At 36.5% G+C, this 26,813-nt stretch overlaps 1 protein-coding gene across 1 annotated transcript in view; it reads left to right on the top strand.

Moving 5' to 3' along the window:
• HMCN1 (hemicentin 1) overlaps positions 1-26,813 on the top strand; it is a 551,217-nt gene that overhangs the window by 384,639 nt on the left and 139,765 nt on the right. The window contains exons 37-48 of the mRNA XM_064276506.1: positions 553-654; positions 1,575-1,751; positions 2,813-2,964; positions 3,837-3,960; positions 8,206-8,381; positions 11,447-11,543; positions 16,431-16,553; positions 17,310-17,471; positions 20,266-20,547; positions 21,622-21,789; positions 25,433-25,546; positions 26,114-26,200. Of these exons, the coding sequence (XP_064132576.1) occupies positions 553-654; positions 1,575-1,751; positions 2,813-2,964; positions 3,837-3,960; positions 8,206-8,381; positions 11,447-11,543; positions 16,431-16,553; positions 17,310-17,471; positions 20,266-20,547; positions 21,622-21,789; positions 25,433-25,546; positions 26,114-26,200 (1,764 nt within the window). The remainder of the gene's footprint in view (positions 1-552; positions 655-1,574; positions 1,752-2,812; positions 2,965-3,836; positions 3,961-8,205; positions 8,382-11,446; positions 11,544-16,430; positions 16,554-17,309; positions 17,472-20,265; positions 20,548-21,621; positions 21,790-25,432; positions 25,547-26,113; positions 26,201-26,813) is intronic.

Raw genomic sequence — 26,813 nt, 5'->3', positions numbered from 1 at the left:
ATTATTTAAAGCCGTTGGTTTTCTGTTTTATTGTACTAAAAATTTAATGGTATATAAATGCTATATCAAAAGAAAAAACACTCATAAATAAAAAATGGATTTCCATTTTTCAGAAACGGTTTAAGACAGCACTGTCTAAAGATCTAGGTAGATATTGAAAGAGATATGGAAGAGTTTAAATAGTGTAAATTACTGCTTGGTAGAGAATGCATCCTCAGACCAGTACTTGGAATAAAAATAATATGTATTTAAGTTACTTTTACTATTCTGCTAATGCACTTTTCTAAAGATTTTCCTATTTGTACACAGAGGAATGATTCAGAAAACATATTAGGATCTTTTTTCATCCTGTTCTTCAATTCTACTTAATAAATCTGTCGATGTCGAGTCAGTTCTGACTCATAGAAACCCTATATAGTATGCTTTTATTCCAAATATAATGTATATATGTGGAAGGAAGAAAAGAAAGAAAATATCATTTCCACTCAGCAAACTTTTTGAGTTTACATATCTTACTTAAGTGAATTAATTATCTGTTTGGGCCTCTTCTAGAACCACCCAGTCTGGAGAACGCAGGGAAGATGCTCAATGAGACTGTGGTGCTGAACAACCCTGTACAGCTGGAGTGTAAGGCAGCTGGAAACCCTTTGCCTGGTATGTTTACTTTTGGACTCTGTAACTTACTAACATTTGAAGATTTCTGGGAATAAATGAAACTGTTTATGAGCAAAATATAATAATTACTAACAAAGGAAAAGTTATCGAATATATTTCAAGAGTAAAACGTTAATAAGAATATGATAAGATAGATGAGATTTTAAATTTTTCATTGCTTTTAGTTGAATGAAATAATTTCTCCATTGAAGCAATGGAGAAATGTGTGAATACCTTAATCTTCTTGCTGCCCATATTGTATTTTACAACCATTTACGCTGAAAATAGTTTTATAATCTTTAAGATTATCTTAATGAAACTAATCCATTTGATAATAAGTTACAGTCATTCTGATGAGAATATTATTTTGTTTTGTTGATTCACATCACTGGTACTGTACCCATTGCCATCAAGTCGATTCTGACTCATAGCCGCCCTATAGGACAGAGTAGAACTGCCCAGTAGGGTTTCCAAGGAGTGCTTGGGGGATTCAAACTGCTGACCTTTTGGTTAGCAGCCGAGCTCTTAACCAATGCGCCACCAGGTCTCAATCACTCATATAAAATTTTTGAAGGCTAACATTGTGCATAGTATTTGGTTTTGATTATCAAATTTGTATAGATTAGAAGAATATACATAACACAAATACAGTAGGTAGAAAATTTACTATCAAGGAATATTGAGACATTAAAGATAATATAAAGAATTTTTTTTTCTAAAATCATTTTCAGGAGTCTTAGAAAGACTTGGCTCTTTAGAAATTTCTCCCCCTAATAGTCGATCCTAAAATGATGTTTATTTAAGCAAATTAAACTTGAATGATAAACATAAGAATAAAACCATTTTTAATATTTCAGATAAACTCCAATTTAGTATACGTAAATTTTTACAGACCGTCTTCTCTTTCCTCCCCCTTTCAGCTATTACATGGTACAAAGATAATCGTCCACTCTCAGGTTCCACAAGTGTGTTGTTCTTAAACAGAGGACAGATCATTGATATTGAAAGTGCCCAAATCTCAGATGCTGGCATATATAAATGTGTGGCCATCAACTCAGCTGGAGCTACAGAGTTATTTTACAGTCTGCAGGTCCACGGTGAGTGCTGCTTTTTTCTAGATTCATCCTGGCTCAAGGCAACATTCAACATGACTAGGTTCCTCTATAAAATTCTGGTATAAACATTTAGCAGAGTGTGTTATTGTCATCTTTATTTAAGGGCACAGTGTTCTAAAACCTATAAACCTGATTCTTATTATAATTCCTAATTTCACATGCTGTTTAATTTAAATTTGTTTTAGTTGAGTTATTGAAATAGTCGTTGATCTTATCAACAAATTATAAGAATGTACTTGTAAATACTCTCCAACAGAATCATAGGTATTAGTTTAAGAAGCATTTAAAGTAATTACCTCTAATATTACCATTAAGAGAAATTGTAATATACTACAGTGGGGGTGAGGGTGTGTGTGTGTGTGTGTGTGTGTGTGTGTATAATGTATGGAGCCCTGGTGGTACAGTGGTTAAGATCTTGACTGCTAACCAAAAGGTTGGCAGTTCGAATCCACCAGCTGCTCCTTGGAAAACTCTATGGGGCAGTTCTACTCTGTCCTATAGGGTTGCTATGAGTCTGAATTGACTTGATGGCAGCGGTTTTACATATATATATATAATTTTGGAAATCAAGAAATGAACATCCTAGCCTCAACTCTGACATGAAATTGGATATCCTAACAAGTAGCAAATCTCCTTTTCCTCATCTGTAAATTGGAGATATTGAGGCTTGCCCTGCTTATCTCACAGATGGCTCTGATGAGAGATGTAAAAGAGGTTTGTTGTTGTTGAGCGCCATCAAGTCAATTCCAACTCATAGCAACTTCATGTTGCTTTGAGCAGAACTTCCCCATAGGGCTTTCTTGGTTGTCACCTTTATGGAAGCAGATCATCAGGTCTTTCTCCTGTGTGGGTTTGAACTGCCAACCTTTTGGTTAGCAGCCAAGTGCTTAATTGTTGCACCACCAGGGCTGCTTGTAAAAGGTCTTCAAAGAAAAAAAAACCTGTAAAGACACTTTGTGGAAAATTCCATATTGTTTTCATTATCTAAAGATGAAATATTCTGTAATGTTAACATATTTTATTTATTTTTCTTACTCTTTCAGTACCTCCGTCCATTTCTGGCAGCAATAACTTGGTGGCAGTGGTGGTTAATAATCTGGTGAGATTAGAATGTGAAGCCAGAGGGATCCCTGCTCCAAGTCTGACCTGGTTAAAAGATGGGAGTCCGGTCTCTAGTTTTGCTAATGGAATTCAGGTACCCTCTTTCATTCCTTTGGTGAAATCTCATACTGATCATTCAATACAGAAAGTGCAAACAGGTAAAGCTGTTGAAGAGATTTGGAGAACAATGAATGATTAACAAATGTTATCCAAATACGTACATATTTGTATATGCAAATACCAGGGACCCGCAACTGGGTTTTAAAACAGTTCCTTAAAAGCTCAGTATTTCTAAGGGTCATCATTTGAATGATCTCCTTACCTCATATGTAGGTGCTTTTGCATTCATATTTCAACCCATTTGTTTTAGGCACTTTTCATTTGTATTCACACCTCCCCCCATCACCTCCACCACAAGAGATACTTTACATAAAGAAATGTTTATCAACAATAAAAACAGAATTTCATAATACAATTATAAAGGCATTTTAGAGGTACAACTGGATCAGTAGAACAAAAGGGCAATGGATGTGACTAATGAATTTGACTACTACTTTTCTGTTAGTGTTAACTTCTTAATTACTCACCCAAAAAAGAATTAGAGGGAGAATTGGCTCCTCTTAATTCCACTTCTTCTCATCCCTCCCCACCTTCCATGGATCTCTTTGTCTGTAGTGAGTATGAATGAAATTTGACCTGCAATTAATCCTGTATATAGAGATTTTTTTTTTTTAAAGAGATTTGTTTTCAGTGGCTATTACCATGTTTGGTTCTAGCCTCACATTTTTCCACAGGGAGGAGAGAGACATTACATGATGCTTGCCCACCTAAAAAAAAAAAAACCAAGAGAAAATCCTTCTAGAAGCAAATGTCAATTGATCAGCCTCATAAAATAAGAGAAGAATTCTATTTAGACTGACCATTGCCAGGGATATATTTGTTATTGAGTGTTCTTATCATTGATAGGTTCTCTCTGGGGGTCGCATCTTAGCATTGACCAGCGCCCAAATCAGTGATACGGGGAGATACACCTGTGTGGCAGTGAATGCTGCTGGGGAAAAACAAAGGGACATTGACCTCAGAGTATATGGTGAGATATTTTAATAATTCTTTCTGCTGTAATATAGATGTGTTTAGGTCCTAAAATCATGGAGGAAGTTAAGGGAATTTGTTGACAATGAAGAACCATGAACAATAGAAATGACAATATTACAAGATCAATTCCAATCAAATTCCATATCTCTGCCTTATATTTGATTTTAACTGATTTTCCTTTTTAAAGTTGTGAGAAATTAAAATGCATACATCCAAAACGTAGGTAATTGGTTGTGTAGAGTACTGTGAAGAACATGACTTTGGATAGCACCTCTGCTTTTGGAAGACAAAATCTCTTCACCAAAGCAAGTATCTGATCATGTAGCTCTCTCCATCTATCGTATTCAAGACTGTGACTTTATTACTTGTTACTTATAATTACAATAAGCATGTTTTGCAATCAATACTAAATATAAGACTTAATCTTTTTCCTCCAGACCACGTGGACTGATTCCTAAGTTTGCTGAAAGCAAATGTAATGATCACAAGTAACTCGTATAATGTTATATAATTTTTCTCATAAAAATATCCATTTTTACAACATGAATGCCATGTATACCTAATGAAGGTAATAAATCCCAGTCATCATCAGCAGATTACTAAAGGGTTTTCTAGACATCCGTCTTTTCTCTCCCTGTCGCATTTGGCATGGTTCCACATCTGACTTCCATTTTTGCCATTGTGATGCATCTGAAATACCAGATGGCTTTATAATGCCCAGTCCCAGGGATTCTAACTGCCTTCTTTCATGGGGTCACTTTTATGCTTTATGAGGAACTAGAAGGCTGCCAATATAAAATATCCTAGAGAATGGTTCATCCATCAATCTAAGTATGTGACACAATACAAAAAAAAGTATGTGATACAATAGCTCCTCTAAACTCACAGAGGAAGTGACATTGATATTGGCTGAGTTTTAGTAATGAAAATCTGGGTTTTTCTACATTGGTTAGTGTCAAAGTGGGCCTGGGAGATGATTGAGAGTTGATATTTTCCGGGAGTTACAGAAACGTACATCACTATTCTTTATCAGTTGCTAGGATAATTTTACACTACCCTTTCAGGCAGAAAGCCAGGATTTTTCCTGTTGGTGTAAAAGTTGAATGGTGAGCTGTTATGTATGTATATATACATGGCAAGCTATTAAAGAATTATAAATTTATAACAGATGTTTAATCTGAAATTAGTTTCTAATATATACTCCACTATTAGCATTGCTTCCATACGTTACATATTCTCGTATTTGTAGCAGTAACCTTGGTAATCTTGTACCTAATTGGACCCGGTTGTTGTGTGCTGTCAAGTTGATCCCGACTCATAGTGATCCTCTGTGACAGAATAGAACTGCCCCTTAGGGTTTCCTAGGCTGAAATCTTTACAGGAACAAATCGCCAGGTCTCCTCTCCTGCGGAGCCACTTGGTGTGTTCAAACTACTGACCTTTCTGTTAGCAGGCGAGCGTTTAACCATTGCGCCACCAGAGCTCCTTAATTGGACCCTAATGGATGTTACTCCTCAGAGGAAAGTCGCCATCATATTTACATTGTTGAGTGTAAGGACAGTAGGAGGAGTAGAAAGTGGATAAAATGGCTTTTTCATACTGTTACAAGAGTAGTTCATTAAAGAATTTTCTCCCTGGTGTTATAAATTCAGATTATATTTTGCTATATTCTGAGATACACAAGAGAATTGAGTTTTAAAAAGTTTTGGATTCCTATGGTACCTTTTTAAAAAAAATTTCTTTTTTTTTTTTTCAGTTCAGAGAACTTTCTTAGAGGTCACACATTCTCCATGTCTCCACAAGTATAACCCTATCACAACTCTGATTTTGGTAATTAAATGTAACAAGTTTAAAGTATAGGAAGAGAAATTGGTCCAGAGCACACCCCTTCTTAAGCAACACAGGGATAAGATCTAAGGAAGCTAAGGATCGAAAGGGTGGAACCTTGTGCTCTCAGACTAAACAAGATTTGAAAGTGAGAGACCGAGCATAAAAAAATAGATGCGGTTTGCAGTGATATATATTCTTAGCTGTAATTAGGCTCACTTTATATTCTTTGAAAAACAAATGCTCTATTTTTTTTTTTTTATTTTTTCCTTTCAGTTTTAAAATCTGGTTTTCTTTTGAACTTGATTCAACTCATTTAGCTGTAAAGAAAAGTAATTGAAGGAAAAATATTTGGAAATAAATTAGCATTCTGCTTTCTTAAATTATTTCTGACTTTCACTTTTATAAACAGCCGTAAAGAATTTCTGTTCTTTTCTGAATTCTGCAAATAATCTAAGATAAACATATTCTTACACAGTTATGGTACTTTTTTATCCAATGACAAGAGACTTTACCCAAAATTATTTCCAAGCTGTAGAAATCAGCTGTTCAATTTAGGGCTTCCTGGCTAAGAAAAAGACTGGTGAATGTATCTGTTTTCATGATATTTTAGAAAATGGCACTAATTGTGCTTACATTGGTAATATTATAGCAGTTTTAATCTCATACAAACTGTGTTCCTTTTTACCTAATGTGTCGCATATCAGAAACAGCCCAACTGTTTTCTGTTCCCGCACAGATTAGTTTTAAGCTTATCGAGAGCCAGATGTCTGTGTATGCTTGCTATTGGATTCAGCAGAAAGGTCATCACCAATCTCTGCACAAATGCTCCATTGGTCTGTTCGAGCCATTGTGCAGGGTATTGCTTCCTTTAGCATCCAGCAGTTCTTTTGGGCTTAGCACAAGTCCAGAAACAGCCCATGAAAATGCCTTTTTAATTCATGTTCTTTTCCCTCTGTGGCAGACACGATAGCAGAGAAGTCTCATAATTACAGAAATACCATGCTGTTAGTCTAAGCCTTTTTCATTCATTGTCATGTTTGCTACAATGTTGGGTATCAAGCCCAAAACAATGCGAATGGACTCCACTAATATTTCTTACCAAAAAAGCCTTTTTTCTACCGAAGCATCTGAAAAGCCCCTTACTATCCATTTCAATGCAATTTAAACAATGTGACTTCTCTACAAATATGATACGTATTCTACAATCCTGAGTATTTATGGGAGTTAGTAAGAAATGGTCAAGGATATGCCTGTCTCTGCTTTTTCAGAATGGCCCTTTTGTAACGGGCCTGGTTTCATTATTTCTTTATATTTTCTGAATTATACTATACAGGCCTGAAAGAATCCTTGAGAGGTTATGAAACCCACACTTTCGTTTTTGGCAGGGCCGCACCTAAACCATTTAAGACAAGTGGTTGTTTACGCCTGAACGCACCCAAGGGAGGAGATTCCTTAAACTTCTCCATGAGCATATTTCAGCAGCTGACAAGTCTCATAGCCAGGGAATTCTAATTTTAATCTTATTAAAATTTCAGTTCATTTCCTCTTTTTATGTAATTGTGGTATGCTGCTTAGCTGGTCGCTGATTTAGTTTGTTCTTTACTGAGCCATTTATTTCGCATGATTTCATTCTATAGAAAATTGACAGACACCGTGGAAAACCGTAAAGAGCACTAAACTGTGATTCCGAAGACTCCTAGCTTTGCCAACATCAGTCATGTTGTCTTGAATAAGCCCTTCTCTGTCACCCATTTTATGTTTTACACACTGTGAGGTAGAACAGGATGATTTCTTTAATCTCTTTCAGTTTTTTTCCCCCTCTGCTACTATGAAATTGAGTTCTTTTGCAAAAAAAAACTCAAACACATGTTGAAAGTGTATTTGCTTTTAATTCCTTGTTTTTCCAAAATACTCTATGAGCAATTTGTTTTTGAAAACCTTAAGAAGCAACATCCAGTTCTAGAAGTTTCTTAACTGCACACTTGGGGAGAGCTTCCAGTACTAGAAATTTTCTAAATGAAAAGTTATGAATATTTCTGTTCAAGAGGAACACATTAATCTATTATTAACATTTGATTCTGAACCAAATGATGCAAAGTGAGTATGTTAAAATGATTATGATTCTATATCTTAAAAGAACCAATAAAGTTATTCAGTATATATCGTGATGACTAATGAAGACAAGGAGTCCTGGTGGCATAGTGGTTAAGAGCCCAGCTGCTAACCAAAACGATTGGAAATTCAAATCCACCAGTCACTCCTCAGAAACCCAGTGGGATAGTTCTACTCTGTCCTGTAGGGTTGCTCTAAGTTGGAACCTAATTGACAGTACCTAACAACAACAACAGCGATGAAGACAAACAGTATGCTGGTCTGTTTTATCCTGAGGGAAAACCCATCTTTCACTTAGTTCCACCAAATATTATGGGAGAAGAACAGAACGTCTCTGTCCTCATTAGCCAAGCTGTGGAGTTGCTATGTCAGAGCGATGCTATTCCCCCACCTACTCTGACTTGGTTAAAAGACGGCCGCCCCTTGCTGAAGAAACCAGGCCTCAGTATCTCTGAAAATGGAAGCGTGCTGAAGGTAAAGCTATTGTTTCATTTATTACTTCTTGTATTATTTTTAACCTCATGGTTTAGCTATGACTCTTTTATGAGTGTTCTACTAATTTCGTGTTCGAAAAGTCCAGGAACCATTTAATTGTAGATGTTTATAATATTTTTAAGTTTTATGCTTAAGAAATTTAAATGTTTAATTATCTTTTAAGATTTGTAGCTAGAAGTCTTCTCAAAAGAAAAAAAAAATGCATCCAGGAAAATATTGTAGAATACCTTAAGGAGCACCTCATCTTCAGTCAGTCAACCAATCAGCAAATACCCATTCTAGATACTCTTGATAGTGACATATAAAAGTATAAGACACATTTCCTACCCTTGGGTGTCTTCTAATTTCCCATTAGCATGTGAAAAATTGAATAACAGTTCAGTTAAAAAATGTGTTAAGTACAGAAAGACTGAATTAATTACCAACTGGGTGGTAAAAACAGTACATTTTGGGGGGCTAGCAAAGGTGAAGTTGTGGTTGGCTAGATGAGTCTTGGAAGACTACTTGGCTCTTTAAGGATAGATGCAGTGAAAGGGCTTATCAAGGAAAGAGAATAATATCTTTTAGCTGAAAAAGAATTTAGCAAAGTAAATATTTGAAAATAAAGTTGATAAGGTCGAATTGAGTGAAATAAGAACTGACGTTGAAAGGCACTGTAAGGAGTTAGAATTTGGGAAATCAGTAGGCCACTGGAATGCTTATAATAACCCAGTTGAAGAACAGATGACTAAGTAATCTTCCCTCAGTTATTAAGTGGCAGAATTAGGACTTGAACACAGGGAGTATGGCTTCAGAGTCCTTTCTACTGAACTACACCGCATAGCCTCTTGGTAAAGGAAAGTTATAACTGGCAAACACAGAGATTCTTGAGAAATGAAGTTGGTGATGTGTGTCAATGCATAGGAAGAGCAGTAGAGCTTCAACAGGGAGGAGGGGCAGGGAGCATGAAAGTACATGTTGGAGGCAAGAGGGTAAAACCAAACTTCTTGCCGTTGAGTCGATTCCAACTCATAGCAACCGTATAGGACAAAGTAGAGCTGCCCTGTACGGTTTCCAAGGAACTCCTGGTGGATTTGAACTGCGACCTTTTGGTTAGCAGCTACAGCTCTTAACCACTACGCCACCAGGGTTTCCAAGAGGGTAAAGACCTTGGGTATTAAGATCTTGTAATTATGGAGCTGGATGAGGAAGGAAGGATCAGAATCACTGATAGAGGGAAGAGTAATAAGTCAGTCGAGTTGCCTGTGCAAAAACACGCACAGCCCCAAGTTCTGGAACCTCAGTTCTGACTGAATGACGGGGGAGACAATTGTGGGAACACAAGTCCCAGCACGGCTAAAGGAGAGCGTATGTGATTAGGACCATCTTAGCAAATTTGCGTGGGAATTGGATCCATGTATCTTCAGAGCACAGATTCTGATGGGGCTAGGAAGGCAGGAGGCAGGTGCTGTTGAAGGAATCATGAGATCCATGGACTCTCTACACTGAAAGTGAGCAGGAGACCAGTGTGCAGGTCCCATTGAGGAGGGTAGGGGAAGACATCAGGGAAGTAAAAACTCCTACAGAACTCAAACCTAACGGGTCCGTTTAAATTATCATAGCTTTTTTGAGATTATATACTTTGTGAACCCGAAACGATTCTCACACATTTTTAACTTGATTATGTAACAGAGTCTTATCATTTTATTTTGCCTGGCATACAGTAAGCACTCCACCTACTGACTCTATTTATGAGACATGGAGGCCTGCGATTACTGACACTTAGCATCTGGAGTCTAGATTTGAGTGGTTATGGGACTTTGGTCAATTTAAATCTCTTCCTTGATTCTGAGTTTCCTTATCTGTAAAATAACGAGGTTGGATTTTAAGTACTTCTTCAGGTGTAATATTCTTGGATTTTCTATCTATGCTTTGATTAAATTCCAGCTCTATTTGTTCACATCGGTCAACTACTAAGTGTTTAATGAGTTCCTATTACTATGCACCCCTACTATGCTAAATACCTTCACTAATCGTTCCAACCCAGGTGACTCTCCCTTTTTTGAATATTTTAGCAATTATTGATTGAAAACTCATTTGGCAGTCAATCACATACTGCTTGCCATACCTCTCGTATTAGCTAGTATTTTTATTTACACTTTATATTATTATTAAACTCTTTTATGTTCATATGCTTTATCTTCTTAACTGTATGTGAACTCATTAAATCAGACACCATATAGTACATTACATTTCTTTATATCTTTCACCTACAGTGCTTAGCACAAAGTTCTCATTAACTACTGAATGGTCAGTAAATGAATGATGAATTAGCATTGATGCATGTTGCAAATAAATAGGTGGAAAAATATTTGCCAATACCCAATTGTCTACCAAGCACCAGACTACGTACTAGGAAATTGAAGCTAATTAAATATAATAACTGGCTTGAGGAAGGTTACAAACCCAATGTGGGGAAAAGACATATAAACCACTAATAGGGGTATTATTTTACTAAACAGTGTCTTGGACGTATAAGGATTATATATTATAAACTCTAAAAAAAAATTATCAGAAATTTTAGGCTTTTTATATATTATCTGGATTGTATTTAAGGGGCCTTTCTAGACCTGGAAACCCTGGTGGCGTAGTGGTTAAAAATTCGGCTGCTAACCAAAAGGTCGGCAGTTCAAATCCTCCAGGCTCTCCTTGGAAACTCTATCGGGCAGTTCTACTCTGTCCTGTAGGGTCACTATGAGTTGGAATCAACTCGACGGCAGTGGGTTTGTTTTTTTTTTCCTACACCTACAGCCACCAGTATACACCAGATTAAAATGTAATATGACATAGATAAAAAAAATAATAAAACCTGGTAAATCTGTGTAAATGTTAAATCTGAGTAATGGCTGTATAGCCATTCATTCTAATGGTCTCTCTGCTTTCTATATGTTAAAATTCTTCAGAATAAAAATGAAAAATAAGACAACAGAGATAGCATTAATGGAAAATCTCATTTACTTGTGGAATAGAAAATGTGTGGTTTCAAAGTACGATTTTATTTTCAGATTGAAGATGCTCAAGTACAAGACACTGGTCGTTACTCTTGTGAGGCAATAAATGTTGCTGGAAAAACCGAGAAAAACTATAATGTCAACATCTGGGGTAAGTGTGATCAACTCCCTGTAAACTGAAAGACACAGCCTCTAGTTTAACCTTTTGTTCTTTGTGTCAGTTCTTAAAATCACATCTATAATCTATAGATGATTGTAATGCATAGGTGGACACTAATAAGTGCTTTTAGATGATGTTGAACTGTCCTGAGTATCAGTTTGTATAGTTAATTCAAGATCAACTATAGATAGAGTTCCTCAGCCTAAACATATTAGTCATTATAATTTTTATATAGTACGACTCTCCTCTTCTAGCTGAGTAATATGCCTGTTAGCATCTACAACTAGGATCTCATACTGATTGAACCTTCTCCAGGAATTAGTAGTGGGTTGGTCAATTGAAAAACCAGTCAATAGGCCAAATCATGTGTCAGGTGTGTATGTGTGTGCACGAGCGTGAACACTTGTGTGGTGGGAGGTGAGGTTACTATACTGACCGGGGAGAAAAGCTATTCTATTGCATGAAATTTTATCATTTGTTGCTAATTAAGGCAATCCTTATGGATAATCACAACTTTTACCTCAGCGTGCCTATCTGCTAATTGTTAAGAAGCGCTTCCATTTCCAGAATAAAAAACCGAAACCAAATCCATTGCAGTTGAGCTGATTCCAACTCAGAGAGACTACTTTAAACTCATTTATGGCATGTCAAGCCCTCATTAATTTTTAATGTTTGTTTAAATTTTAATTATTGAGACCATGATCTGAAATTGACTATTATTTATAAAATCGTATTGAAAGTCTTTTTTAAAATAAAATAAGTAGGGGGAATAATTTGATTTCAGTGAAGGAAGAATATTTTTGAAAAACTTTAAAAGCATGCATTTATGTAGAAAAACGAGTTGTTAATTATGAATTATTATTACCATTTTTAAAAATCCTTGAGGCTGATTATAAGAAGCATGCTATTATCCAACCTGCAAAAGGATTTGTTTACTTTTAAAGAGTAAAATTTGCTATCTAGTAAATTTATATTTACTACATATTAGTCATATATTATCAGCTCCTGTTTCTACCTCTTCTTCTCTTTTTTCCTCTCTATTTCTCCTTCCCTTCTTTCCCCTTGTCTTTCAACTGACAAAAATATTCATATAACTCCCAATATTAACAAGACATTGAGCTAGGTGCTATCAAGTAAAAATTGAAAAATTAGGAGTGATGATCAATTAGAAAGCGAGACGATGAATTCATTTTGAAAGTGCTGTGTGTATGACCTCCAGGCAGTCAGAGAGACAAGCCTATAGGAAAGAGATTAATGAGTTAAAAAGATACAGTTGGAGACACGAATATATAGGCTGAAGTTGGATGTCTTAGAAGTAGTAAAAAGAATATGTACAAAAAATTACTGTAGAGTAGCTTTCAGATGCACCAGTATAAGAAGGAAGACAGGAAAGGGAACCCTAAATAGGAAACCGAGAAGGAACAGTCGGTAGGAGGAAAGCTGAGTAAAATTTGTGTCATGGAAACTAAGAGACAGTAGTGTTCCCGGAAGAAGAAAATGGGCAACATATAAATTGGACATGGATGGATGGATGGGTGATACTAGGCACTATGCCATGTGTGAAGATAGCAAGATGACTGAGAAAGACAGATCTGCTCTCACAAAACTTATACTCTGTTGGTGAAAACATACCTTTAAATAGCCAATTAAAATTAAATGCTTTGAGAGCTATGATAGGTGGGTATGTGGAAAGACGTATCAGGTACACATGACATTTAATTGAGACGTTAAGGATGAATAGGTGTTAGCTTTGTGAAGAGGATGAAAACATTACAAATACCTGGAGAATTCTGTTTGCATTTAGTGAACCAAGGGCTGTTTGCTGTGGAGCCTAAGAGTGATATAGGGCCTAAGAGTGATAGAGAGGACAGTGGGAATGTAGAAGGTGGCAGATGGAAGAGGGCCTTTGAAACCAATTTGAAAAGTGTGGTTTGGATTTTAACAGCAATAGAATAGCATTGTTCTTAGTTTCTGTCAAGTCAGCTCCAACTCATGGTGATCTCGTGTGTGTGCAGAGTGAACTGCTCCATAGGGTTTTCAAGGCTATGACCTTTTAAAAGCAGATGGCCAGGCCTGTCTTCCGAGATGCCCCTGGGTGGATATGAACTACCTTTTGGCTAGTAATTGAGGGCTTAACCCTTTTCTCCAGGAGGACTGAGATGTGTTTTAGATTTGTGTTTTGTGTTTCAGAAACAAAACACATAAATTCTAGAAGTATTTAAGAGATTGAATCAATAGGATTAATTGATCTGATGGAGAGATGAGGGAACAAGAAGAGTCAGGGATGGATGCCCACATGGGCTTGAACCTGTATCATTTGTTGCTAATTAAGGCAACCCTTACGAATAATCACAACTTTTACCTCAGTGTGCCCATCTGCTACTTGTTAAGAAGCGCTTCCATTTCCAGCATGAAAAACCAAAACCAAATCCATTGCAGTTGAGTTGATTTCCAACTCATAGAGACTACTTTCAATTCATTTATGACATGCTACCAAAACCAAACCAAACCTGTTGCCGTTGAGTCGATTCCGACTCATAGTGACCCTATAGGACAGAGTAGAACTGCCCCATATGGTTTCCAAGGAGTGCCTGGTGGATTCTAACTGCCAACCTTTTGGTTAGCAGCTGTAGCTCTTAACCACTATGCTACCAGGGTTTCCGTGACATGTTAAGCCCTCATTAATTTTTAATGTTTGTTTAAATTTTAATTATTGAGACCATGAGCTGATATTGACTATTATTTATAAAATCTTATTGAAATCCTTTTTTAAAATAAAATAAGTAGGGGAAATAATTTGATGGACAGTAGTATCCTTCCCTCAGAGAGGAGACAAAGGCAGGATGACTCCAGTTTTGAACAGGTGGAGTTTGACAATGCCTTTAAGGCGCTCAAGTTGAGATGTCAAGCAGTCAGTTGGATATCTAAATCTAGATCTCAGAGGGAGTCTGCATTAGAGACGCAGATTTGTGAGTATTTGTATTAATGATTATTGAAGCAATGGAGGTAGATGTGGGTAGTGTTTAGGTTAAAGGTCATTAATTTATCATGGCGGTAATCTGTGTAGCTGTATTATTTTCTTCTGCAGCATTTAGAATCCACGGGATAGGACCTGATATATGACAAAGTAAACCATAGGATTCATCCAAGTAAGAGTTTTGCCAAATGGAAAGGACAAAAGTGCAATGCAGTTAAGAAGATTGGCAAAGGAGCAGTTGAAATTATTGATCATATAATCTAAGTTGGGTGGAGAAGTCAATAAAAAAAGTAGGCAGATGGATAATGAGAAATTAGGTGAAAGGACTTGGGACTCAACTGGACAAATCGAGAATCAGGAATAACTAAATGAGAGATCTAGAAGGATAGATGTGTTGTCAGAGAATGACCTCAATTTATAAATTCGTAAGAGGAATGTTGCTGGTGATGACAAGGGCTATGATGTGGCCTCTGATGGAGAAAAGGATGGGCAGATAAAGGAACTGAGTATCCAGCGTGTTAGACTGATTGCAGATACACATGGATGTTCAGTTCACACAGGAGGAGGTATGATGGGGCAGTTTAAGAACAGGCACCAGATTGTTCAGTGAGCAGAGGAGGAATGACGGGGAGATTCACAGGATGGCAAGACAGACGGAGAGAGAGAGAGAAGTAAATTGGTGGCATAAGTCTTGAAGGAATAGAGGCTTTTATGTGGGAGTGGTCGAACAATTACTGGCAGCTGCACTGGAAAGTGAGGAGAATTCTCTCACTCCACAACTCCCAGAAGCTTGGGGACATAAGCATCTGCCACCTGGTAATACTGCAAACAAGAAAGTGTCCTCAGAAGAGGGTTAGGCCAGCATCCGCAGACTCCAGCCTCTTTAGAAGAGTGGGTAGTCAGGTTTCACTTTGAAGGTTCCAGGAGAAAGCTGGAGGTGAGTCTAGAAGAGCTAACACGCCTGTTTCTTACATCAAGTCTCTCGCTTCTTCTCTACTATATGTTATATGCCTGAGGTTTTCCAGTCCTTTTCAGCAGCTGAGATATCAAGCCTGGCTAGGCAGCAGTGGCTGGGTTAATTTTAGCCTTGGTAGATGCCTTAGTTATTTGATGTAAGATTTTGAATTATCTATAATAAATCGTTGTTGTGTGCCTTCAAGTTGATTTCAACTCATAGCAACCCTATAGGACAGAGTAGAACTGCCGCATAGGGTTTCCAAGGAGCCACTGGTGGATTCAAACTGCCGACCTTTTGGTTAGCAGCCTGAGCTCTTAACCACTTAGCCGCCAGGGCTCCTATAATAAATTAGCTTCTTTTTATGTTACTTTACTACGAATATTTTAATGATTAAACTTCTATCTGTGAAAATGGAAACTCTGCCATTACGTATTTATGAGTCAGAAGCAACTCGGTGACAGGTTTTGTGTGTGTGTGTGTGTGTGTGTGTGTGTGTGTGTGGTATAAGATGTAAAATAAATACATAACGCATGATGGAAAATGGAAAGTCTGCCATTATGAATTTATTTTACATCTTATACTGCACACGCGCACACCACAAAAAACAAACCTGTTGCCATCGAGTCGATTCCAACTTATAGCGACCCTACAGGACAGAGTAGAACTGTGCATAGGTTTTCCAAGGAGCAGCTGGCAGATTTGAAGTGCCTGCCTTTTGGTTAGCAGCCAAGCTCTTAACCACCTCACCACCAGGGCTCCTTATACCTTATAACCTTATAGGTGATTTTTAGTGTGGTATTTTTTTTTTTATTGATATGTAAACCTCACATATTAATGCTTTCTTTGTGCCATTTGAGTATAAGCCTTTTTTCTTACATGTAACATGTTAGGAAAAGTGTATATGAGATAAGGGCAAGAAGTTTCTTTTTTTTTCTTCTTTCAGTTCCACCAAATATTTATGGTTCTGATGAACTTGCTCAACTTACAGTTATTGAAGGGAACCTCATTAGTCTATTGTGTGAATCCAGTGGTATTCCACCCCCAAATCTCATTTGGAATAACAAAGGTCAGTTCCTATCCTTTGGCATTTATAAAATGAAATAAAAACATGAAGTACATGTATATTTTCTTTGACAAGCATGTCAATCTATTAATAAACTTTCTTGGACTTAATGTACCAAAATATTAGACAGTATAATTGCTTCATATTAAACATACGATGTGTTGTACTTATCCAGCTAAAATCTTCACCTTTCAGAGTTTTAACTGCTCCCCAGGAGATATTAATTTTCTGCATTAATTTTTTTTTTGATCAAATGCCTTATAGGGCAGACTACTCAAAAAAAACAGATTTTCTTCTTTAAATAGATTTAAAATAATCATTTTCCAAAGCAAACATCTTTGCTGTATTTGTAACCATTTTGAAATGTATTTTAAGATTGGGTTCTTTGGATGCACAGATGTTTAATTTATTCATCATAAAATATTTATTTGCATTAGTATCAGATTATATAAATCCTTAGCTGATTCTAAAAATCATTTTTCTTTTACGATTTTAAGATTTTATTTTGTTTACTAAGTATGTTCTCTTTCAAGTATAACATTGAACAAAAGGAAAAATTACAGAAGTAAACTTTGGAAAACATTTCTCTTTCTTCCATTTTTTTTTTTTTTTTGCAGGCTGGGGGGTGGGATTACTTTACAATATCATCTGCCATTTAGATACTTGGACTAGGAAGCAAATAAGTATAAATACTTACAGTATGTATACAAAATGCTTTATAATTTTGCCTCATATTCTGCCATTTGGTTTTCTTTGCAGGCTCTCCAGTCCTGGCTGACTCTGCGGGACGAGTCAGAATTTTATCTGGGGGCAGGCAGCTACAGATTTCAATTGTTGAAAAATCTGATGCAGGGCTCTATACGTGTGTAGCATCGAACGTTGCTGGAACTACAAAAAAAGACTACGATCTGCAGGTTTATGGTAAGTTATCAATTAGCTTGGCCTTGGTACAATTTTCTTCTAAAATTTTCCTTCTTTCTTTTTTACTTTTTTTTTTCATATCTTTAACATTCGTTTAAAGTGGTATAGTTATAATATAACAACTGTCTTATGAACCTCGCATTATTTAAATTGTGCTGACATACCAGTGAGCAATTATTTATGGCTGTTGTTTATTCAGCAATACAGTTGTCCCCTCTGCATCAGCCTGCCAATAGCAGATACGTCAATGTGGCTGTGATTTGTTGGGGGCAGGATAATGGACATGTCTGGGTTGGAGAGGGAAGGAGGGTGGTATTATAGGATAAGGTATATTTACAATATGCAAAAATATCTAAATTTAAAAAATTTTAATTTGTATAATATTCCAGAGTGTTTAGAATATTAGCATTATTTCATTTAGTCTTTACATAAGACATAAAACTATTGCCTCCATTTTGCAGATGTGGAGACCTAAGCCTGTGGAGATTTCTGTGGCTGACCAAGGTCACATGGCTTGTATGTAGTAGAAGTGTCACTAGTACATGAGATTACTGACACTGGTCCACTGGCCCTCCCGCTACAACATGTCTGTATTTAAGTTGGTCTAATTTTCTTACTTACGATCTGTATCAATTAGGTGAATTCGGCTGCAAAGTAACAATAATTGATGATCAGTGACAAGCGAGTAGAGGTTTATTTTCTTACATATGAGGGGTGCAAGGCTGGCAGTTAGTCACAGAAGTTGGTCAGCATCTAACCAAATCAGGACAGGAGCTCTGGGATTCCCCTGGCCCTTCCTTCATGGTCTCAAGATGATCGTTGCAGCTGTGGTGTCAAGTCCACATCGAAGGCCACGAGAAGGGGAAGGGTGATATGTTTCTCTTTCACCAGAAAAGCAAGAACTTCCCCAGAATCTCCTCAGCAGACCTCTGTTTAGATTTTATTCATCTGAATTGATCTGCATGGCCATCCCAATTTTCAAAGAAGACTGAGAATCAGGTGTAACTTTTCCAACTTCTGTAGTGAGTGGTGGAAGGAAGAAGAAAGTTGTAACGGATGTTGGGTCAGCCAGTTAGTAGTGTCTGCTACAGTATCCTAACGTGATTTGACTCATCCTAAAGAAGAAAGAAAATGGTAAAAAATGGGTTTAATGTGTGTTTACTATATCATATCACTAAAGTATTTAAAATGGGATGTCCCTTTGTATTTCTACTATTTTTCTACTGCGGCAAGACAAAATAGTCTTCCAGTACTGAAATGTTCTACTTCAAAATTTAAAACAAATTATTTAACTTATTTTTTCTCATTACAAAGGCAGTGTATGTTCATTGCAGAAAAATTAGAACAAGCAAAAAAAGGGACACACTCAAAAGAAACACCACAATCTCCCTGATACTTTACTTCTTTGTGCAAAATATTTATTAATTCCCAACTATGTGCCAGACCGTAGGCATATATGACAGTGAACAAACCCAAAAATAGTCCTGGAGCTCATCGTGATTATGATTTAGAGCAACACTGTCCAACATGGTAGCCGCTAGCTACATGTGGCTATTGAGCACTTGAAATGTGACTAATCTCAGTTGAGATATGCTGTCACTATAAAATACACACTGGATTTCAAAGACTTTATACAAAAAAAAAAAAATTAATATTTTAAAATTGATTACATATTGAAATGGTAACTTTTTTGGTAAGCCAGGTTAAATAAAATGTATTACTAAATTTCATCTGTTTCTGTTATTTTTTAATGTGCTTAAAAAAATTTTTTTTTTAAGTTTAAAATTACGTATGTGACTTGCATTAGATTTCTATAGATAGTGCTGGCCTAGAGGGGGAGAAAGAGAGATTAAACGGCTAACCACTAAGCAAAGTATAATTACAAACAGAGATTTGCTTAAATGAAAGTAATACAGTCCTGTGAAAGTCATAACCAAAGAATGTGCTTGTTTTACTGATCTGGGGAAAGCTTCTCTGAGGGAATAGCTCTTGAGCTAAAATTTGAAGGATATGATAGTGTAGGCAAGGGTACATGGAGGTGGAAGGGAATTTCAGACTGCCTTGTGACAAGAGTGGGCAAGACACTATTCAGGAACAGAATTTTGTGATAATCTGAGGGGTAGGCAGGATGAAGCCATCCAGGGACTGATAGACCATTTAAATGTTTTGGTTTTTGTACTAAGAGCAATGGGATTCCATTGAAGAGGAGCAACACAAAAAGATCAAGTAACATAGTGCATGGTAGATATGCACCCATTAAGAATATTCTCCCCCTTTTTTATGGTAAAGGGAAAAGAATATATTTCCTGTGGTTGAAATTATGACAAGGATGTATCCATATCTTTCTAATTGTACGAGTCATTCTACAGATGTTCATTGAGGACATACCTTGAGCTAGGTTACCATATTTATTTAAAGTTAGTAGTAGGAAGACTTCTGTAAATCAGGGCCACAAATGATAAGTTTGAATATGTGTATATAATTTCTCAAAAAGTAGGTAAGATAGGAAATACCACATTCTTTAGTTACTGTATTGATAGCTTTATTTTAGTTGTGATCCTACTTAGACATATTGAAGAAGAACTCTACCTGTCACTGTATGCCATGCCTGTACTCCTGGGTCTCTTCTTTAAAAAAAAAAAAAAAAAAAAAAAAAACCCTTTGCCATCAGGTTGATTCTGGTCTCTTCTTTAGTAGTTAATATTTTGACATCAACATTTATTTAATTTTGGCTGATGATAATTTCTGTGTAAGACTTGAAACAAACATTTGCAATTTTCTTTTTTTTTCCCAGTTCGTCCAACCATATCCAACAGTGGCAGCCAACCTACTGAAGTAATTGTGACTAGAGGAAAGAGTATTTCCTTGGAATGTGAGGTGCAGGGTATTCCTCAACCAGCAGTAACCTGGATGAAAGATGGCCACCCGTTGGCCAAGGGAAAGGGAGTGGAAATACTGAATGAAGGTCGTATCCTTAAGTTGAAGAACATTCATGTGTCTGATACAGGCCGCTATGTGTGCGTGGCTGTGAATGTAGCAGGAATGACTGACAGAAAATATGACTTAAGTGTACATAGTAAGTATAAAGAGGCTCAATAGGTCTGCTTTCTGGCCGATATAATCTATAGTATCCTGGATGGGAGATGTAGGCCTCCATGTTGAAAGTCTTTTATATCTATTCTCTTCTTTCCCATATATGCACCACTTCTCTAAATATGTCTTGTCATTCATTACTCCTTCTATGTCCTACTGCCCATTTCTCGCTTTGCTGAGATAAGCACATACTGATATTCTTTTAGGAAAATAATAAAATAGATAATTGTTGTCCTAAAGTGCTTTTGATCTAATGTTGTCCAGTGTAAAATTCCACAATTATGTTTTCCAAATTAATTGTCTTGACTAGGCTGATATAAACCTAGGTTCCTTAGAGATTTCTGACTCTCCATCAGTTGAGCAAGATTCTTGCAAAAGTCAGCTTTAATATGATTTATGCTGAAGTAAGCCATAAATGTCAAAAAGAATATACCAAAAATGTACATGCTCAGGGACACCTAATTGGATATATCCAAACTGAACTGTAACTTTTAAGTCTATAGAAATAATAGTAGATTTAATAAATACACATCTTACAAATTGAATCCAGTTAAGGCATACACAAAGCCAAGTATTAATGTTCTGTGGTTTGCAACCAATGTGTGAGTCAAAGCTAAAGGAATCAGAACATAAAAAAGAAAAATCAGTCTTAAGTATCTTTTCATTAACTCACTGCCGTCAAGTCGATTCCAACTCATAGATTAGTTTAAATTCTTTGGAGTAGAATTGTTAGAAAATCCTGCCTGTAACATAAAGGTCACAAATTCATATTAGAAATTTATCAGAAAAGACAAGTGACCCATGTGAAATCATTCACCACTTTTAGAATATTCATATGAAAGTCATTTAGTGCTAATAGTGGGGAAGAAGTGACATTTTTATTTATAGGAATGTCACACATACATGCAAATAATAATAAGCATTGTGATTGCCTATTTTGCTTACTATGGACTAGAAAATGGAGATCTTATTAACAATAAGCTATCTTGTATTTGGTTTTTCATATGTATTGGCAACTGTTCTTTTTGTTTACTATTTGTTTTGTTTTGTCTTATAGCCCCTCCAAGCATCGTAGGGAACCATGGAACACCTGAAAATATCAGTGTGGTAGAAAAGAACTCAGTGTCGCTAACTTGCGAAGCTTCAGGAATTCCCCTGCCTTCAATAACCTGGCTTAAAGATGGGTGGCCTGTCAGTCTTAGCAGTTCTGTGAGAACTCTCTCAGGTATTAGAAATTCTAGTAGCCTGATAATCTGGTTAGCTTCATAAGGCCAAAATTTTTCTATGTGTTTTTATAGTCTTATCTTTCTCTTTTATTCTGTTGCTTACTATATAATATGTATTTAGATGGACTCAGAAAGCTATCTGAAAATGGATACCCACTGCCGTCGAGTTGATTCTGACTCATAGCAACCCTATAGGACAGAGTAGAACTGCCCCACAGGGTTTCCAAGGAGCAGCTGGTGGTTTTGAACTGCCGACTTTTTGGTTAGCAGCCAAGCTCTTAACCACTACACCACTAAAAAAAAAAAAAAAAAAAAAGGCTAGATTTTCTCAAATAAGAAAATTAAGAGGCCAGTTGTACTTAACAGATCTTATCAGGAAGGCTAGAAGAAGTATTTACTGACAATATTTTCAATGGGCAGTAACCATGATGGTAAATGATGTCAAAATAATTAATATGTCTGATTGTATTTAGTCTGGAAGAATAAATCTTATGGGTAAATAATGAAAATTAAATTTAAATATTTGAAGAGACATAATGCAGAAAAATATTACATTGATTCTGTCTTGTTCCAGAGGCTAAAACTAATTCAGTGTGCTGAAGATTGTAAGGATAGATTTGGGTCTGAATATAAACAACTTCAAAAATATTTAGATTCTTTAAAATCAAGATGAACTACTTTTAAAGGGAGGGGGCTCCATTCTCTTAAATCTATTCAAACAAAACAGATTCCCATTTTTGAAAGCTTTTTTAGAAAAGATCCTTTCCTAGTTTTGGAATTGTCGTTGTATGCTATGGAGTCAATTTCGACTTACAGCAACCGTTTATGACAGAATAGAACTGCCCCATAGGGTTTCCTAGGCCGTAATCTTTATGGGAACAGATTGCCAGGTCTTTTCTCCCACAAAGCAGGTGGTAGGTTTGAACCTGCAGTGTTGGAATTAGCCTAAATATCCCAAAGAATACGTTTCTCCGTGATCTTGGTCTATAAATGACAGGAGCTTGAAGAGCAGTGTACATTGCTATTAACTCTATTTATTATTTATGATACTCACTAGATACATAACTTCAGGCAAGTTACTTACCCAATTTCAATTTCTTCACCTGTAAAATGGAGGTATAAATAATTAAAATTAATAACTTGCTTCTTAGAGTTGGTGTAAAGGCAAAATGAGGTAATGTGTGTAAAGCAGCTAATACACATTTGTTGTTATTATTGCCGTAGACAATCTGGTAAAAGGACTCCCTGTCCTGGGAAATTTTCCTGTGTCCTTACTCTGGTGCTTTCATTGTCGTAGGACTTCCAGTCGCTGTTGACCTTAAGAAATGCGTAGTAATGAGGATTAAAAATTGGTTGTCAAAAATTTGAGCACATTTTCTTCTTGTCTTGAAAAGACCCTCATATTATTTGAAATTCCTTATTGTTGCAAAAGTAGGAACACTTGTTAAGTACTATAACTACATTAGACTCCTGTAGATATAAAAGGCAACACAGAGTGATGTACTCTGGCTTACTATAGATTTACTGGAGTGGTGTTTTCATTTCATTTAGTACCACCTGGCATTACCTGACTAGCTGCTAGGGATCCCTGAGCAACCACATTAAAAGTATTTCACCTTGTGGTGCTGCCAGAGGAGTCATCCAGTTTTACAGTCTGAACATGTCCCCTTTGCAATAGATCAATGAGAATCAAATCAATGGCATATGACCGGCCTGGTCCTTGCTTGGTCTGCTGCACACTTCTGTTTCTTTAAGATTAGTCCTCTTGAGACCTTATGTGAGGCTTTTCTGCAACCATTACTTTGGCGAAGGCCCTGTTATTGTTAGAAGTCATCTGCCAAGAACAGATAACTGCTATTAAAATTTAACAGGTACAATAAATGTCTCCATATAACTTATTGTGAGAACACCCTCCTCCACCTCCTCTGGAGTAAGTAAGAAGATGAGGGAACAAAGAGAAAAGAAAGATCCTGAGACTTATGACGTTGAGTGGGTAGAGCCAGCAGTGACTCATAGAAGTAGTATTGCTTAAATTTCTTTCAACTGTAATCATACTATGGTCTCACTAATCTGGAGCTGCAGTGAGAGCTTGAATCCTTTCCTAATTAATATATTTTAACATGTTTAAATTATTTCTGTATTCAATTTTGTTTGCCTAAATTCAACTGGGAAAAAACAAAACTGAATTCAGATAATCGGCTATATCTAAATAAGATCCAACCATTGGTACTACTAACTTCACACTTCTGTGGGTTGAGGATGGGATGACAGCTTGTTGTGTTTATAAAAACAAAACAGATGAAAACTCGAGAAAACTAGATGCAGGTGAATATTTACATGAAAATTTCATAGGACACTGTTTAAATTTTTTCAGTTCAAATGTCACAGGCAAAAATACACAAGATAGAAATAATTACAAAATCTAAGAATGACTTGTTCTTTCTTAGACTTACTCCTGAAATGGTTTCCAGGATCCTACTCTCTTGGTGCCTCTCTTAGTTCTCTGAAGAATCAAAATTCACGCTCATTTGCTGGTTCTTCTTTTGTCCTTAAATGGAGGTTCCCTCCAAATTACACCCTTCATCATATTATAGTTTCATTTCAGTCTATATGTTCTCCTTGAATGAAGAATACTTCCTCAAACAAGATGTTACATAGAAGTCCAAATATAAAAAAAACCAAAAGCAGAGTTGTAGTACTATAAACATAATATAAATCCTAATTCTAGGGTTCCATGGCACACAATTGAAAACCAGTAAGTCAGTTCTCATGCCTTCACTTATCACTTACACATTGATGTCACCCAAATCAGCGTTGTTGATCCTTTCCTCTATCTAAAATTCCCTTTTCATATGTTCAACTGCAAACTGAGAATCTTTTACTAAACATCCTGCCACGGTTGTCTTTCTAAAGCACAAATCAAATCATGACTTTTGTTTGTTTATACACTTTCATGGCCTTCTGTGTACACAATAAAGCCTAAACTCCTTAGCAAGACTTTAAAGGGCCCACAGATGCTGGCTGTAGCCCATCTAGCCTCATCTCTTGCCATTTCCTTTACTTACTCTGCATTAGGAAACCCTGGTGGCGTAGTGGTTAAGTGCTATGGCTACTAACCAAAGGGCTGGCAGTTCGAATCTGCCAGGTGCTCCTTGGAAACTCTATGGGGCAGTTCTGCTCTGTCCTATAGGGTTGCTATGAGTCGGAATCAACTCTATGGCACTGGGTTTTTTTTTTTTTTACTCTGCATTAAGTACAATTACTCACATCTTTTTACCTCCACGTCCTTGTTCATATTCAATGTAGAATGGCTTCTTTCAACACCTCTGTGTATTACAGTATACGTGTTTGTAAGATCATGTTCAAAATTCATCTGCTCTGTGAGACTCCGTTTTTTGTTTGCTGTCCATCCAGCATTGTTTTATTTTAAGTTGCTTTCTTTAGTTCGTTTGTTTTTTCCACTGAACCAGAAAATTAGTCTGAATTTTCTAGTCTGCTTTATCTAGGCTTAAAACGTAACATAAATTCATTTTAAAGGCCTTTGAAGTGTATTGGTTAAATTTTTACCTGAATTGTGTCTCGCTTGGACAACTTGTAAGGATTTAGTTTCTGTTTGAGTTATCTGGCGATTTGCTTTTCCAGGAGGTAGGACTCTACGATTGATGCAGACCAGAAGCGAAGACGCTGGCCAATATACTTGTGTTGTAAGGAATGCAGCTGGTGAAGAAAGAAAAATCTTTGGACTTTCAGTATTAGGTACTTCAGTAATTTGCAATATCTAGAAAAGATTCTAAAAAAAAAAAAACGCATTGCCGTTGAGTCGGTTCAGATTCTAACTGGCTCAAATCCACTCTGGGAGCACAGCTGAAATTTATTTATGACTTAGTCTCATGCTGATGTGTGATTTGGCCCCTGGACTTTCACACTTGGCAAGAATTACTATTAGAATGGTTTGGAGCAACCAGCCTGATTAAAGTGGCTGAAATGCCATATCTTGCATTTCACAATCGTTCAACCGTATCCAAGACACTGAATAACTTGAGTCCTGGTTAGGGTTATAGCAGAGGAAATAAACATCTAATAAAGGCTCTTACTCATTGATTTGTTGACATATTTTTATCCAGACTTTATGGTTTAATAAAATTATAATAAACTGTATTATAATTGGATTTGTGGCATATAACTTTATTATATATCTTAAGATTAGACTTGGTCATGTTAATGTGATGATATCATCCTAATAAACAAATGAGGAATAGAATTGACGCCTATAAGAGCCCCGCTGTTGGAGTTGTGACTTACTTTTTCTATGTATTTATTTAGTACCACCTCGCATTGTGGGTGAGAATACTTTGGAAGATGTGAGGGTAAGAGAGAAACAGAACATTACACTGACTTGCGAAGTGACGGGTAAGAGGTTCAATTCTCATACTTCTGCTGTCGCCCCATTAAGTGATTATTCATTGCCTCCTCTGTATACCTTAATTAGTTGGGAAAAGCCAAGCTTCTATAATAAACTAAAAACCAAACCCATTGCTGCCAAGTTGACTCTGGCTCATGGTGACCCCATAGGACAGAGTAGAACTTCCCCATAGGGTTTCCGAGGCTGTAATCTTTACAAAAGCAGACTGCCACATCTTTTCTCCCATGGAGCCGCTGGTGGATTCAAATCACTGATCTTTTGGTTAGCAGCTGAGTACTCAACCACCTTGCCACCAGGGCTCCCAGCTACTAGAATCTCATTCCTGGGTAATCTCCACTATCAATAATGTCACCAAAGCACCTGCTTATTTCTTTGAAATGAAATGTAAGAAAACAAGAAAAGGAAAGAAAGGAGCAAGCAGAGAAAATAAGAGGAGGTAGCCAGGAAAAGCCTACATATAAGTAGAAATGATTAAAAAAGAGTAACTATAGCTACTGTAATGGGCAGTTGAAATTGAATTCTAATGTAGCTGCTAGAAGTACAAACAAAAAATGCCTAAGATTCTGTGGAGATAAAAAACACTGGTCACTTCTTTTAATT

Source organism: Loxodonta africana, chromosome 25, assembly GCF_030014295.1.
Source record: "Loxodonta africana isolate mLoxAfr1 chromosome 25, mLoxAfr1.hap2, whole genome shotgun sequence".
In the NCBI taxonomy this organism is placed as follows: Eukaryota; Metazoa; Chordata; class Mammalia; order Proboscidea; family Elephantidae; genus Loxodonta; species Loxodonta africana.
This window is presented reverse-complemented; position numbering and strand designations above follow the sequence as displayed.